This window comes from Dromiciops gliroides, chromosome 2 (assembly GCF_019393635.1).
Source record: "Dromiciops gliroides isolate mDroGli1 chromosome 2, mDroGli1.pri, whole genome shotgun sequence".
In the NCBI taxonomy this organism is placed as follows: Eukaryota; Metazoa; Chordata; class Mammalia; order Microbiotheria; family Microbiotheriidae; genus Dromiciops; species Dromiciops gliroides.
Genome location: NC_057862.1, coordinates 146,907,168 through 146,922,067, shown reverse-complemented (window position 1 = coordinate 146,922,067; position 14,900 = coordinate 146,907,168). Strand labels below are relative to the sequence as shown.

Genomic DNA, 14,900 nt, shown 5'->3' with positions numbered 1-14,900 from the left:
AATGTATGTCTTGTGTACCACAATTTTAGGAAGGACCTTGATAAACTGAGACCTGAACAGAAGAGGGCACATTGGATGATGAAAGGCCTCAGAATTCTATCAGAAGGGGATCAATTGAGATATTTAGTCTGTAGTATAGAAGACTTAGGGGGGACAAGATACTATAAAATTGAAGATGGATTGGACTTTGCCTGCTTGGTTGTAGAAGGAAAACATAGGAACAAGTAATGTAAATTACAGAGAAGTAGATTTTTGATTCAATGTCTAGTCCATTCTCCACTTAGCTGTGAAATTGATCTTGGGGGGAGAGTAAATTGGGATTAAGTGACTTGCTCAGGGTCACACAGCTAGTAAGTGTCAAGTGTCTGAGGCCGGATTTGAACTCAGATCCTCCTGAATCCAGGGCCGGTGCTCTATCCACTGCACCACCTAGCTGCCCCAATTGATCTTTTTTAAAGTCCAGGACTGTTCAAGTCTCACTCCCCTCAGTAACCTCCAGTGAGAAGGCAGAGCTACGAGTAATAGTTTGAAAATTTCCAAGAAGCAAATTTAGGCATGATATAAAGAGAAACTTCCTTTCAATTAGAGCTATCCAAATGTGAAATCATGTGCCTCTGGTTGGTAGTGGAGTCCCCTCACTGAAGACCTTTAAGCAAAGGCTAACCAAGTGTTGGATAAATCTTAGAGGGAATTATTATTCAGATGTGGGTTGACACATTTGTTTTCTGTTCAATTAAAAGTTAGACTAGATGACTTCTGAAGTCTCTTCTAAATCTGAAATCCTGTAATTCTAATTGTTCTTCCTTATTGTAAGCATTGTATGATATAAACTTTATCCATAATGTAAAAATACACAATAGAGGAGTAACATTTACTTCTCTTTTATCCCTATACTATACTGTGTAAGGCATAACGAATGAACATTATATTAAGGTATTGATGAAAGAAAGGGAAAAGTTATTTTTTTAAAAACTTGTTAATTGAATATAGTCATTAAACACTACTTTTTGTTTTCTTAAAACCCAATAATTTATCATTTCTCCCTCTTCGAGGGCTTGGGTTAAAGTTAAATGGGTTATAAATGAAACATTTATGTGATAGAGAGATGTTCAAGGACAGGGCTATTCGTTTCTTGGACAGTACAGGGTCTGAGGCATGTTACATTAGGTTGTGCCACTTTTTAAAATAAAGATCTGTTTAAAATAGCCTTGAAAGGAAAAAGTCACATTAGCTGCAACAATCTGAGGTTGCAAGCACGAATAGGTGGTGCTGCCCTCATTGACAACTCCCTGAGTTACTGTCCAGGGTTCTCTATCAGTCCTCATCACTGAATTATACCCTTATTCTTCCATCCAGTCAAAGTGTAGATCCTTGGTTTAGAGAGACCAGAGGAATAACCTGGCTCTGGGACCATGGGCAAGTCACTTAAACTTTAGTGCTCCAGGCAGCTTTTGAAGGCAGTACAATGCAGCAATGCCGAATTGAACCAAATCCAGACGTTATCACTTATTACCTGTATGCCTTGGGGAAGTCAACCTCTCCGAACCTCAGTTTCCATATCTGTAAAATGAGAGAGTTGGACTAGATGATATCTGAGGTCCTTTTCAACTTTAAATATATGACTCTCTATGCCTATGTCCTTATTAGTCAATGTGGTAGGACACAGAGGCAACTAGATAGCATAGTGGATAAAGTGCCAGGCCTGGAATCAAAAAGACCCATCTTCCTGAGTTCAAATCTGGCCTCAGACACTTACCAACTTTGTGACCCTGGGCAAGTCACTTTGCCCTGTTGCCTCAGTTTCCTCATCTGTAATATGAGCTGGAGAAGGAAATGACCAACCAGTCTAGTACCTTTGCCAAGAAAACTCCAAATGGGGTCCCAGAATCGGACATGACTGAAAACAACTGATACAATAATATAGCAACTGAACAACAATAATAACATGCCTGTCTCCTGATTATAGTCAGTGTGGTGTGGTAGAAGGAGCACTGAATCTATATTTAGAGGACCTAGGTTTATGACCTGCCTTTGAGGCTTACTACTCACATTGCCTTGGCCAAGTCCCCTTACCTCCCTAGACCTTAATTTCTTCATGTGTAAAATGAGGAATTGAATTGGATGTCCTCTGAGGTCCCTTTCAGTTTTAGATCTATGATTCTATGGTCCTACGATACTTAGGATGATTTATCATACTCTTTGATAGGGAAGGTTCTTGTATTCAGGTTAAGGATGGCCAGAAGAATGCCTTGTTGGCTGTTAATGATAACATGTTTGTCCAAAAAAATCACCGCAAAATTGTCATTTCTTTTTTAAGTGTGGATGATCGTATTTCTGTTATACCTCAAAGGGTTGTCATGAAAAGTCCTTTTCAACCCTTGAAGTGCTATATAAATAAAGTTACCATTATTATTTCCCCTCTGTTTTTAACCCACAAATAGAGGTTTGCTCTTGCTTTTTAGTGGAAAAAAGTAGACAGTGAGAGCCACCTGTAGGAACTTGTTATGTTTCTCCTTTCCAATATGGAGATGTTCAGTGGGTGAAACACTTGCTGTTCCAGTTTAACTCTCAAGATAAAATCAACAGTGCATGAATTTGCTTATTCGAGTATGTTCTCAGTGCAAGAATTAGAGATCATTTATTTGATTACGTGGGCAACTTTGTTTTCTTTCAAAGAATTCATTTCCCTCTTTTGAACTGGAGGCCATTGAGTGTTTCATCTGCAAGGTTGGGAGTGATAATAAAGCTAAGTGAAACAAGCTCTTTCCAGATGACTTTTAAGGAGACTGGCAGTCTAAGCTTGTGGAAGTGGGCTTCATGAAAGAAACATAATTATGTTTGTTCTTCTGATATTAGTGATTAGAAATGTTAATAACTTTTCTCATTTTAATCATATTTCATAATCTTTGTTTCCTCTCTAATTCATTCTGCTTTCATCAATTACCAGCTTGGACTGGGCCACACTAACCATGTTCGAGAACCAACTCTAATAACAATTCTTCAGGGGAAGAATATTCGACAGATTTCAGCTGGCCGTTGTCATAGTGCTGCCTGGACTGCTTCACCTGTTCCACCAAGAGCACCAGGTAAAGAATACAGTAGTTCTTTCTTTTTTTTTTTTCCATTGACAGATTGGTTTCCTTTTCAGTTTTGAATGGCATCAAGTAATCATTCTGATTTAATAAAATTTTACCCAAGCTGTTAAGCAGTCTTCATGAAACTAACACTGCAAATCTCACAATATGAATTTTTCAAGGTAGCATATCTATAAAGCTCTTTCTTGCCCAGTGAAAGAAATGACATTTCTAAGAATCAAAGAAGATCAAATTTTTATCAGCATATATAAAAGCATTTTTTGTTTTAATGAAATAAAGAATGGAGCTTTCTAATGACTGTTGTTTTTCTCTCTCAAGGGATGAAGAGCATAAAAGGTTTTTTTTTGTTTTGTTTTTTTGTTTTTGTTTTTAGTGAGACAGTTGGGGTTAAGTGACTTGCCCAGGGTCACACAGCTAGTAAGTGTTAAGTGTCTGAGGCCGGATTTGAACTCAGGTACTCCTGACTCCAGGGCCAGTGCTCTATCCACTGCGCCACCTAGCTGCCCCAAGCATAAAAGTTAATGAAGCCATGTGGTAATTGCATTAGGCTAGTTTGATACATGGAGACTTGCTGTGGTTTGATATACTGGGCAAGCAGTTCAAACTAGTATCAACACGTCTTAGTGTAGAACAGGAACTATCAGAAATATCTCTTTTCTTTTTCTTTTCTTTTTTTAAAGAATTCCTTAGAGTCTACCTACCACTCTCTTCAGATGATTGAGGCATCAAATTATTCAATTATCTTAGGAATCCCTGGCTAAGATATGATGGTATCCTATCACATTGCCATGCCCTTTCATATTGCTAGACTCTCCTTTCTTGGCCATATGTTCTGGGGACCTATGGGAGTGTCTTGGCCTTGTATATACCTCACAAAGATGGAAGTGTATTGGTTAATGTTACTCAAATGAGATTTCTTGTGTGACAGCCTGTACTGGCTAGTAAACCCTAAAAGATCTTTTTTTCTGGTAGTAGACGACATCTTCGGTTTTCTCAGAAATATATTTACAATATAATATAATTTAGAATTATACTTTATAAATTGTCATTTTCCCCTTCCTCTCCCAGAGAACCATCACTTCTAGCAATGAATAAAAAAGAGAAAAAAATAAAAGTTCAGTAAAACCAACCAACACATAGGGAAAATCTGAAATATACACTATTTCACGCCCTGTAATATTCCACTTCTGCAAAGGGGGGACAGGTTGGCACTTCTGTTCTAGATCTAGCATTTTCTCATGCTTTTAAAACTGGATAGAATTATTATTTGTTTTTAATGAATCATGGTCTCTAAGGGGGAAAGCCAGTGATAGTGAAATTTTGTGTTCCTTTCCTTTCACATTATGGCACTCTTAGTTCCTGCAAAATCCATGGCAGGCATTAAATTAGTCACACCAGGAGCATCCTCTTTTCAAGAGCTTTGTTTACTTTTTGTTATTTTGTAGATGTTAGTAATCAGGACAAAATGAGTCATGTAATTTTATTTTCATGGAAGAGCTATTAAAGGTGGGTAGTGTAGTGTTGGACTTTTCTAAGCTGTTCTTAATTGAAACAAAATAGCAGAGGAAGCAAAAACATGTTGCTGTGATAATATAAATGCTAAAAAAGTATTAACCTCCAGAATGTATTTGGTTTTTGTGGCAGGTGTCTCAGTGCCTTTACAGCTGGGTTTGCCTGATGCTATCCCACCCCAGTACGGCGCTCTAAAGGAAGTGAGCATTCATACTGTAAGAGCCAGGCTCAGGCTTCTCTATCACTTTTCAGATCTCATGTATTCTTCTTGGAGATTACTGAATCTAAGCCCCAATAACCAGGTAAACATGAAATGTTATTTGGGGTGAGGGGGGAATGTAATAAATAATTATGCTGTAAGTGCCTTTTATTTTAAAAGCATAGAATACTTTCACAGCTAATGGGGTTTTTTCCCTCAACATTTAAGTGAAATGGAAAATATTAGTGGTAAGAATATCACCTGAGAGACCAGTTCTGAGATCAGTGATAGGGTTAGGATAAGAACTGTGGTCTCCTGACTCTCATCTGGGTATCTTTTCCATTAGACCAGTCTGCCTTTCTACCCTTTTACATACTTTGATATGTCAGAAGTTGGAGCTATTCCAAAGAACTAAGCATATGAAAATAGTGAGTCACTTTAAGTTATGTAAAGCCTCATATAAAGTTTTAGGACTTTTTAATATTCGGTGTTTGTCCAATTAACAAGCACATAGATTCTGTAGTGTGCATAAAAGTTGGATTTATGTAACAATACACTTTTACAAATACCCATAACCTTCCTGAAGTAAAATAAATTTTACCCAAATTACAGTCTTATAACAACTTGTAACTTTCAGGAAAGGAGCAAGTGTGGTTAAGTTTTTGGTTTATTTTTGGTACAGAGGCCCGCTAAAATCTATGCCTAAGATCATTTTACATTGATTCCAATAATAAACAAATTTCTTTGGGGCAAGAACTGTTTTTCAGTTTTGTTTATGTATCCCCAGGACTTAGCACAGTGTCTTGAACATAATGCTAGCTAAATTAAATTATCTGTTCGTTATCCTTAAACGATTTTTTTTCTCTGAATGTCTAGTAGATTTGGGGGGGTGGATAAAAAAAGTTTAAATGTTTCCAACATATTCTTAAATGAAATTTTCATTCTAATAATGAGAATTATTTCTAAGCCTTGGTATAGCACACTTTTGAATGAATGAAAAAGCACTTACCAAGTGTTTACTGTGTGCCAGACCTTCTGCTGAGCACTGGGAATGCAAAAACAAAAGGCAGTGACATTATAATAGAGAACACTGACTAAGGGCTGTTGTGGCCTAGGAGGGGCACTTTGGTCCAGAAGGATGGTGCCTGACACCTTTGGGGAGTAGTTCTTGGTTACAGGGAGAGAAGGTTGTGAGGAGAGAATTGGAGTAGCAGGGTTTCTGATTACATTGTCCTTTGTTACAGAATAGCACGTCTCATTATAATGCTGGAACGTGGGGAATTGTACAAGGACAGCTTAGACCTCTGTTAGCACCAAGAGTCTACACACTCCCCATGGTACGGTCCATAGGAAAAACAATGGTGCAGGGCAAAAACTATGGTCCTCAGATAACTGTAAAAAGAATATCAACAAGGTTAGTATCTGCATGGTGTATATTTTTAAGTTGTCTGGAATTCTTCTGATGAACATTAGAATCAATAACAACCCAAATTATACCAAATCTTATTTATTTAAATATCTACCTGCCTTGTTTATGCACAGCTAGTCTCTTGGCAGTTACCAGTAGGTATTGGGGGCTTTGGAACATATAAAATAATGTGTCCATGTAGTACATAGTGATTGCTTGTAAAGTGGGGAGGAGATGCCTGTGCCTGTTTTGTTTTGTTTTAATGCCAAAGAACACTGGAGCTAAAGGTCAATTGTTCCAACACGATACATGGGCACGTGCCCTCCGTCTCTAAGACTGTTATAATAATGTGTGAAAATTTGTGAGAGTTGGTTTTTATTGCCTCTCTGCTTTTCTTTTAGAGGTCGAAAATGTAAGCCTATTTTTGTACAGATAGCAAGACAAGTAGTTAAGCTAAATGCTTCAGACCTTCGTCTGCCCTCTCGAGCCTGGAAAGTTAAGCTGGTTGGAGAAGGAGCTGATGACGCTGGAGGTGTATTTGATGACACAATTACAGAGATGTGCCAGGTATTTTTGATGGCTGGTGTGCTGGAAATAATCACAAATGTAGGGAAAGTTTTGTTTTTTATTAATAGTTTCATAAGGAACCAAGGTACATATATATTTGCACATTAAATCTTTTAAAACTAGCAAGGATATATTTATGAATTATTGCCCTGGGCTTAGTAGACACTTAATAAATATTTGAGTTGGACTAATTATATAAAAGTTATTATTATTAAGCATGTAAAAGTAATGTTTGGATTTGTAGAAATGAGTATCAGCTTATTGCATTCTATTAGTATTTTTTAAATCATAAAAGTATTTTATTATTTTCTGGTTACATGTAAAGATAGTTTTCAGCATTTGTTTTTATGAGATTTTTAGTTCCAAATTTTTCTCCCTTCCTCCCTTTCCTCTCCCCTCCCCAAGACAGAAAGCAATCTGGTAGAGGTTATATATGTACAATCACATTAAACATATTTCTGCATTAGTCGTGTTGTGAAAGAAGAATCAGAACAAAAGGACGAAACCTCAAAAAAACAATCAATCAAACAAAAAAATTAAAAACAGTATGGCTCAATCTACATTCAGAATCCACAGTTCTTTTTCTGGATGTGGAGAACATTTTCCATCATAAGTCCTTTGGAGTTGTCTTGGATCATTGTATTGTTGAGAAGAGTTAAGTCTATCACAGATGATCATCTCACATTGTTGCTGTTACTATGCACAATGTTCTGCTCCTCTCACTCAGCATCAGTCCACTTAAGTCTTTCCAGGTTTTTCTGAAATCTACCTGCTCATAATTTCTTACAGCACAATAGTATTCCATTATATTCACATACCACAACTTGTTTAGCCATTCCCCAGTTGATGGACATTCCCTCAATTTCTAGTCCTTTGCCACCACAAAGAGAGCTGCTGTAAATATTTTTGTACATGTGGGTCCTTTGTCCTTTTTTAATGATCTCTTTGGGACACAGATCTAGTAGTGGTATTACTGGGTCAAAGGATATGCACAGTCCCATAGCCCTTTGTGTATAGTTCCAAATTGTTCTCCAAAATGGCTGGATGAATTCACAGATCCACCAACAATGCATTAGTGTTCCAATTTTTCCACAGTTTCTCCAACATTTATTCTTTTCTTTCTTTTTTTTTTAATATTAGCCAATCTGATAGGTGTGAGGTGGTACCCCAGAGTTATTTTAATTTGCATTTCTCTAATCAGTAGTGATTTCTTTCTATTACTATTTGCATGTGCATCATAATATTTTGACTAAGATTTTTAAAAGATATATTTGCATTCATATAAGTCGGAAAGCACCTGTGATTTTTAAAAGTCTTATTGGTACTTTGGGCAAAAGTCAGATATGCAGTCTTCTAAGGCAGAATGCAGCCCAAACCAGATAAATACTTAACAAAATAAATAAAGCTGCAATAGAACATAGATAATGTTAACATGTGGTTTTAAAAGTAAATGTGTGTCCTGCCAGGATCCTTATAATATGGTTTAACTGCTTCATTTCTATTTGAATTTAATACCATTGCTCTAAGGTAGCATTTCTAATCCTACAATCCCCATTTCCCCAAGGGACTTGGTTAGACTTCAGGAGGTACATAAACTTGTATGGGGGGAAATGCATCTTTATTTTCACTGACTTCTAACTGAAATTAGTATTTCCTTCAATTATTAATGTAAGCAATGAACATTATTCTAAGCAGGGGCATACAAGATTCACAAAAGTACCATGATCCTCCCCTCCCCAAAAGTTTTGAAACCCCTCCTGTGGGGTGGGGGTACAGTCTGGAGAAAGTCCCAACAAACTCAGAGTTTTGACCTTTCCCTGATAGTAAGATCCACATTGGCAGAATTGATCCCATATTGGTTCTAACACATCTAGCTTGTCATGGTATCAAGATTTACTAGTAGTACATTGTCAGTACTGGAGGAATCTGTGACTAAACAATATTGAAAACCCATAACTTCAGGAGCTGTTTTTCTATTGTTTATTTGATTGAATCATAGCAATATGGTATTCCCAATTTCCATTCACATACTATTTGTTTTCTTACTTTGGTTCATCACACACCTCAATATTAGTCTTAAATGAAAAACTTAGAAACCTGTGAAATATAAAAGTAAAAAGCTGGTTGGTTGTGGTATATTATAATTTCATTAAACTCTTTTTTTTCCCCTGGAGGATAGGGATTGGGAAATAAGTAAGATTAAATGTATTTAGTTAACTTTATTTAGGCACTTGATTGTTATTTTTTTGAAGAAAATATGTTTTTAATTTGACAGGAACTTGAAACTGGTGTAGTTGACCTTCTTATTCCATCCCCGAATGCTACAGCAGAAGTGGGTTACAACAGAGACAGGTAAGTTAGTAAGAATGTGCTAAACACCTACAGTAAATTCAGCAGTCTAAATGGTAGTACATATAGTGTGTATCTTATGAAATGTTTGGTTTCAAAGTCCATTAAAAGATAATCCTATAAGGCTAAAACTAAACATTTTACATTTTATAACATTTAATTATTAGCTTCTTTTCTTTGTGGACTTGTAACAATAATAAATACAAGTTATTTAGAAGATACATTATTATGGAACAAATTAATAATATCTTTATTTTCCCTAACTTATTCATTATGCTTTTTAAATTATACTAATTTATAGCCAAGGCCATATATTTGGATAATAGTACTTCATAGATTTTGCATCCTAACTTATTACTAAAAGAACTGGGGAAAAGTTTGTCCAATTTCTTTTTTTTAGGTTCCTTTTTAACCCTTCAGCCTTCTTAGATGAACACTTAATGCAGTTTAAGTTCTTAGGAATTCTGATGGGTGTTGCTATCCGTACTAAGAAGCCTTTAGATCTCCACTTGGCTCCGATGGTTTGGAAACAGTTGTGCTGTATCCCACTCACATTAGAGGATTTGGAGGAGGTGGATCTGCTCTATGTGCAGACCCTCAATAGCATTCTTCACATTGAAGACAGTGGGATTACTGAAGAGAATTTCCATGAGGTAAATTACCTACTGCAACATCTTATTATTATTATTTATTTCAAGACTTATAGAAGCTGAAGTTAATGGGAATATTTCTTTAAAAATTCAGCTTCTTACATATAGTTGTCATGTAGTTTGACTCATTTTTCTTTGCTGCTGCTCAAATACCTGCTAATGGGGAAAATCATATTACCTTTAGTTTCTGCTGCTGAGGCCCACCCCCCCATTAATGTGTCATAATTGGGGAGGATCGGGTTCTGGTACAGTGAATATGGTAGGAAACCTCAATTTGGGGACTGTTTTAAACCATGAAACTATATACTATAACATGGTAAATCTGTTTACATTTTTTGGTTAAAATTTACAGTTTTAACAAATAACATGTTTACTTTTTATTCTCTATTATCTAGATGATTCCGCTTGATTCTTTTGTGGGTCAGAGTGCTGACGGCAAAATGGTTCCTATAATCCCTGGTGGGAATAGCATCCCACTTACATTTTCCAATAGAAAGGAGTATGTGGAAAGGGCTATTGAGTATAGACTTCATGAAATGGACCGGCAGGTAAGATGAAATCTGACATCATTGATTGTGATTTTCATATTTCATCTCTTGGGGATAGACATTTACTCTATTTGATTTGTGAAGATTTTTCATAGTAATAACTCAGTATTTCTAATGATACCATTTTCTTTGCAACATGTTTCCATTGTTCCAACCAATACTATTCTTAGAATTCCCTAAAAACATCTTAATAATTTTCAACTTTTTCTTTGATTATTAATGCTTATCATTTTTGTGCCTAGAATTCTTTCCTCTTCAATAAAGTCCTTAAGAATCACCTTTTCCATACAGCTTTCTCTGACTGGTGATAAGTTTTTGACAGTAATCATATGTCATTGAGAGGCAGTGTGGCTTTGTAGAAAAAAGCACCTGGAGTCAGGAATTGAATCTAGCTTAGAATATTAGCTATAAGACCTTGAACAAGTAATGTAACTTTTCAAATCCTTGGTTTCTTCATCTGTAAAATGGGAACAATAATACTTGCACCACCCATTTCAGAATGTTACTGTGAGAAATGTTTTGTAAATCTTAAATTATGATGTAAATGTCATTCATTTCTTATTATTTGTTATGTCTAGTATATTTATAATATGAGTTTTACTAATTAGCCTCTAAAATGTAGTTCATCTTGTGCATATATGTAAGGATAGTATTCCAGATATTCAGGTTGAAGAGACCATGGAGGTCATCTGACCCAACCCTCTTCATTTTACAGATGAGGAAACTGAAAGCTGGGGGGGGCGTTAAGTGATTTGCCTGTGGTCACAAAGGGAACAAATGTCAGAGTCATGATTTGAATCTGGTGCTCTTTCTATTGTATCACACCACTCTTCTCTCTCTTTGAACATTCTGTGTAGCCCCCAACCATTTCAACACTTATATAATGAAGGCCTGCCCAGAGTTGTGCTGGGTGATGTGAGAGGAATAAAACAAGTGGATATAGCCCTTGTATTCAAGAGATAGCCCTTGTATTCAAGGACCTTAGTCTTGATGGAAAGTCAAGACACACATAAAATAACATGAAATTGTCTTCATCCATCACTTTTAAACAATAAGTGCTGTCAGAGAAGATAAAGACCAGTTTGGGCAGAAGAATAGGCTGTAAAGTGGTCTCTCAACAGATGGGAAGGTTTTTCATAGAGAAATGAGAACATTCCCGGTTGGGAAAGTTCAAAGGAGTGGCCGAGTGCATTTGGAGACTTGTGACTTGACTGAAACAAAGGGTAGAAATTCTTTTGTAGAAGTATCATGTGTGGGTAAACGAGATCATTGAATTGTCCTTCAAACTCTTTCGGGGCTTCAGGTAGCTGCTGTCCGAGAAGGAATGTCATGGATCATCCCAGTCCCCTTGTTATCCCTCCTGACTGCCAAGCAGCTTGAGCAAATGGTCTGCGGAATGCCTGAGATCTCTGTCGAAGTTCTGAAGAAAGTTGTTCGGTACAGGGAGGTGGATGAGCAGCATCAGTTGGTACAGTGGTTCTGGCACACCTTGGAGGAATTCTCCAATGAGGAGAGGGTCCTCTTCATGAGGTTTGTGTCTGGGAGGTCTCGGCTGCCTGCCAACACTGCTGATATCTCTCAGCGATTCCAGATCATGAAGGTTGATAGGGTAAGCTCCTCTTTATTTTGGTCTTCCTCTTCTTTATTGGTTAGTGTATAGAACGAAGAAAAAAAAGCCATTGTTCTTACGTAGGCTCAGAATCTATCTGATTTTAATAGAGATTTCCAAGTTCCTCCTTATTAAGTAATCAGATTCATGCAACACAAGAAGTTAATATAAAGAATATTTCATAAGTTGAAACAAAGTGCACAGCACTTTGCTAACAGAATCTTTCTTTCTTTTTTTCTTTTTTTTAATGTATAAGGTATTTTATTTTTTCCGTTACATGTAAAGATAGTTCTCAACTTTTGTTTATACAAGCTTTACAATTTCAGATTTTTCTCCCTCCCTCCCCTCCCTGCCCCCTCCCCTAGACAGCAGGTAATCTGATATAGGTTATAACAGAATCTTTCTAAGCCATGTTCAAGAAATGATCACTTGTTTTGTAATCAGCATTTTGTTTACTTTCTCCAAATCATCTTTGAACACTGTTTTCACTCAAGTATGAGTTTCCATTAGAGATTAAATTTTAGTTACTGATGTATTCTCCAGAATGAATTTTAATATAAACAGTGTTAAGCATTTGAACCCACTTATCTAACAAAATTTGACTTTCTGTTATGCTGAAAAGGCAATTTGTAAATGAAACACGGCTTTATTTCTTCATCCTGATTGATGAAAGAAGTTTTGTGCAGGTCCATAGAAATATGTATGATCAATTCATAGATGACTAAAATAAGAAGGCTTTGTTGTTTAGAGTATAAAATCTACAAATAACAAAATCAGCCCCTCACCCCCCTCCCAAAAAAAGTTTCACTCTATTTTCTTTAATGTCAGTGTCTTTAAATCTTCATTTTCAAATGCAATTCCTATAGTTCCTGGCTTTGTAGGTTTGGAGGCCTTTTCTTCTCTTGCCTATCTCTTAGGAGATGCCAGACACAAGAAGTCCTATGATATATAGATATAGATATATAGATATATTTTTCCCCTCCACATTAAGGCCTTGCCAAAAACTATGAATGAAAATTTTTCTTTTACTGTTTTAGAGAAAAAAAGAGGAAAATGTTCAGTTTACATTCACCCCTAAAAAAGAACAATGCCTTTTTTATTTAGTATGCCCAAGTGCACCCAACCTCAGCAGTAACTAATCCTCTACTTCTTTAAGAAATAACTTCAGTTGCATAGAAAATTTTAACAATTTAATGTGTTCTTTATTCTGATTGTTCAATTTTCAAATTTAATTTAATCATCCCTATCTCCTTACATTTTCCCCTCTAGTATAAATTGGTAGGTAGTTCTGTTTGTTTCCTGCTCAACACCTTTTAAATACTAGGTCCTTAATTGTTAATATAAAATCTTATATACCACTGCTACAAGCCTGACCCTTTATTCCCTAAATATGGCAGTCTAGTTTCTGTGTATGAAGCGTTGAATGCTAATAGTATGTATGCCAAGAGAAGCGCACCAGAGAGCATGAGATGGGGTTGTTGTTGATTTCAGACAGTGTCCTTTCCTTGAGGAGGACAGGCTTGCAGTGCAATAGTCAGGTGCCTTTTTGCCTCCTGATGAGTCTCACTCACTTCAGTGACTGATTCCAGGATGTAGTGGTTGAGAAAAGTATGACTAGGGTGGTAGTAGTAGTAGTAGTAGTAGTAGTAGTAGTAGTAGTAGTAGTAGTAGTAGTAGTAGTAGTAGTAGTAGTAGTAGTAGTAGTAGTAGTAGAATCTCTGAGGTACAGGATTATTTCGTGTTTAGGCTATGGTTATGAAAGGTGAATAATGAGAATGTAATGCTTGGCAGGAAGAGAACTGTGACAGGAACAGTGTCCTTTTTTGTCTTTTCTAACACTCATACTCATAGATTTCTTTTTCTCCTCTCTACAGCCTTACGACAGCTTGCCTACCTCACAGACCTGTTTCTTTCAGTTGAGGCTTCCGCCTTACTCCAGTCAGCTGATCATGGCAGAGCGTTTGCGCTATGCAATCAATAACTGCAGGTCGATAGACATGGACAATTACATGCTCTCCCGCAATGTGGACAATGCAGAGGGCTCAGACACAGATTATTAACCTGTGAACCAAATCATCTTCCTTTTATTACAGAATAATGCCCAATTCCAACTCAATGTCAACACACTTTTATGGTAAACATAGATGTTTTAGGAGCATAAACCAACATTATAAACAGTGGCCACATTTAGTTACTCTAAATGTAACAACAAAAGAGAATAGATGTTTTTATTTTTCTGTGATTGTAAAAAAACAAAAAAACAAAAAAAGAAATTAAAAGTGCTCTCGGTAAGGTTTTCTCCCCCTTCCCCCCCTTTCTTCCCTCCATATTTTGGTCACTTTTGATAAGTTTGCATGGAGCCATTTGGTGCATTTTTGGTTGGGAATGGTACATTTGTAAGCCCTCCCAGTGAACATGAAGTTGTACATTGTGTATAATTGTTCATTAGAAAGGACAGTTTTACATGAATATTCATATATTTATTTTGTTTTAATTTGAATTGCCTGTGCAGGGTTCCTTATGCAGAGAAATAAAGCAGATTCAAGAATCTCTGTGTGATGATTTTGTTACCATCCGTTCATCTGGGCCTCTCTCAAATGACTGACTAGAATAGTATCATTGAGGCAGAAATTAGAAAAGAGAGAAAATAAGGTTTTCTGTGCTACAAGAGCCTTGTCAGGTTGGTGAGTAAAGACATGTACTATGTTCATTTGGCATCAAGCTTTTTAGCCCAGTTAGAGTTCAATCATTAACACATCAGATTTTTAAGTTGAGTTTCCAAGATTCAAGTCCTTATTCCAGCAAATAATTTTTTTGGTTTTTAAGACTGAGAATGGTATGGGTCAGGGACAGATGTCTGTCTGACTAGGAACAGATGAATTTGGAGAACCAGCCTAGCTAAATTCAGAGAGGCTTATCATTAGGTTGGCTACCTGATGACCTTTGTAGACAACAGCAACTCT

At 36.5% G+C, this 14,900-nt stretch overlaps 1 protein-coding gene across 1 annotated transcript in view; it reads left to right on the top strand.

Annotated features, from left to right (window-relative positions):
- HERC1 (HECT and RLD domain containing E3 ubiquitin protein ligase family member 1) overlaps nt 1-14,482 on the top strand; it is a 219,291-nt gene extending 204,809 nt beyond the window's left edge. Inside the window, 9 exon segments of the mRNA XM_043980938.1 lie at nt 2,948-3,086; nt 4,740-4,909; nt 6,051-6,220; nt 6,616-6,781; nt 9,057-9,133; nt 9,531-9,783; nt 10,176-10,328; nt 11,632-11,937; nt 13,812-14,482. Coding sequence (XP_043836873.1) covers nt 2,948-3,086; nt 4,740-4,909; nt 6,051-6,220; nt 6,616-6,781; nt 9,057-9,133; nt 9,531-9,783; nt 10,176-10,328; nt 11,632-11,937; nt 13,812-13,997 — 1,620 coding nt within the window. The 3' untranslated portion in view covers nt 13,998-14,482.
- Nucleotides 14,483-14,900: the final 418 nt, after the last annotated feature.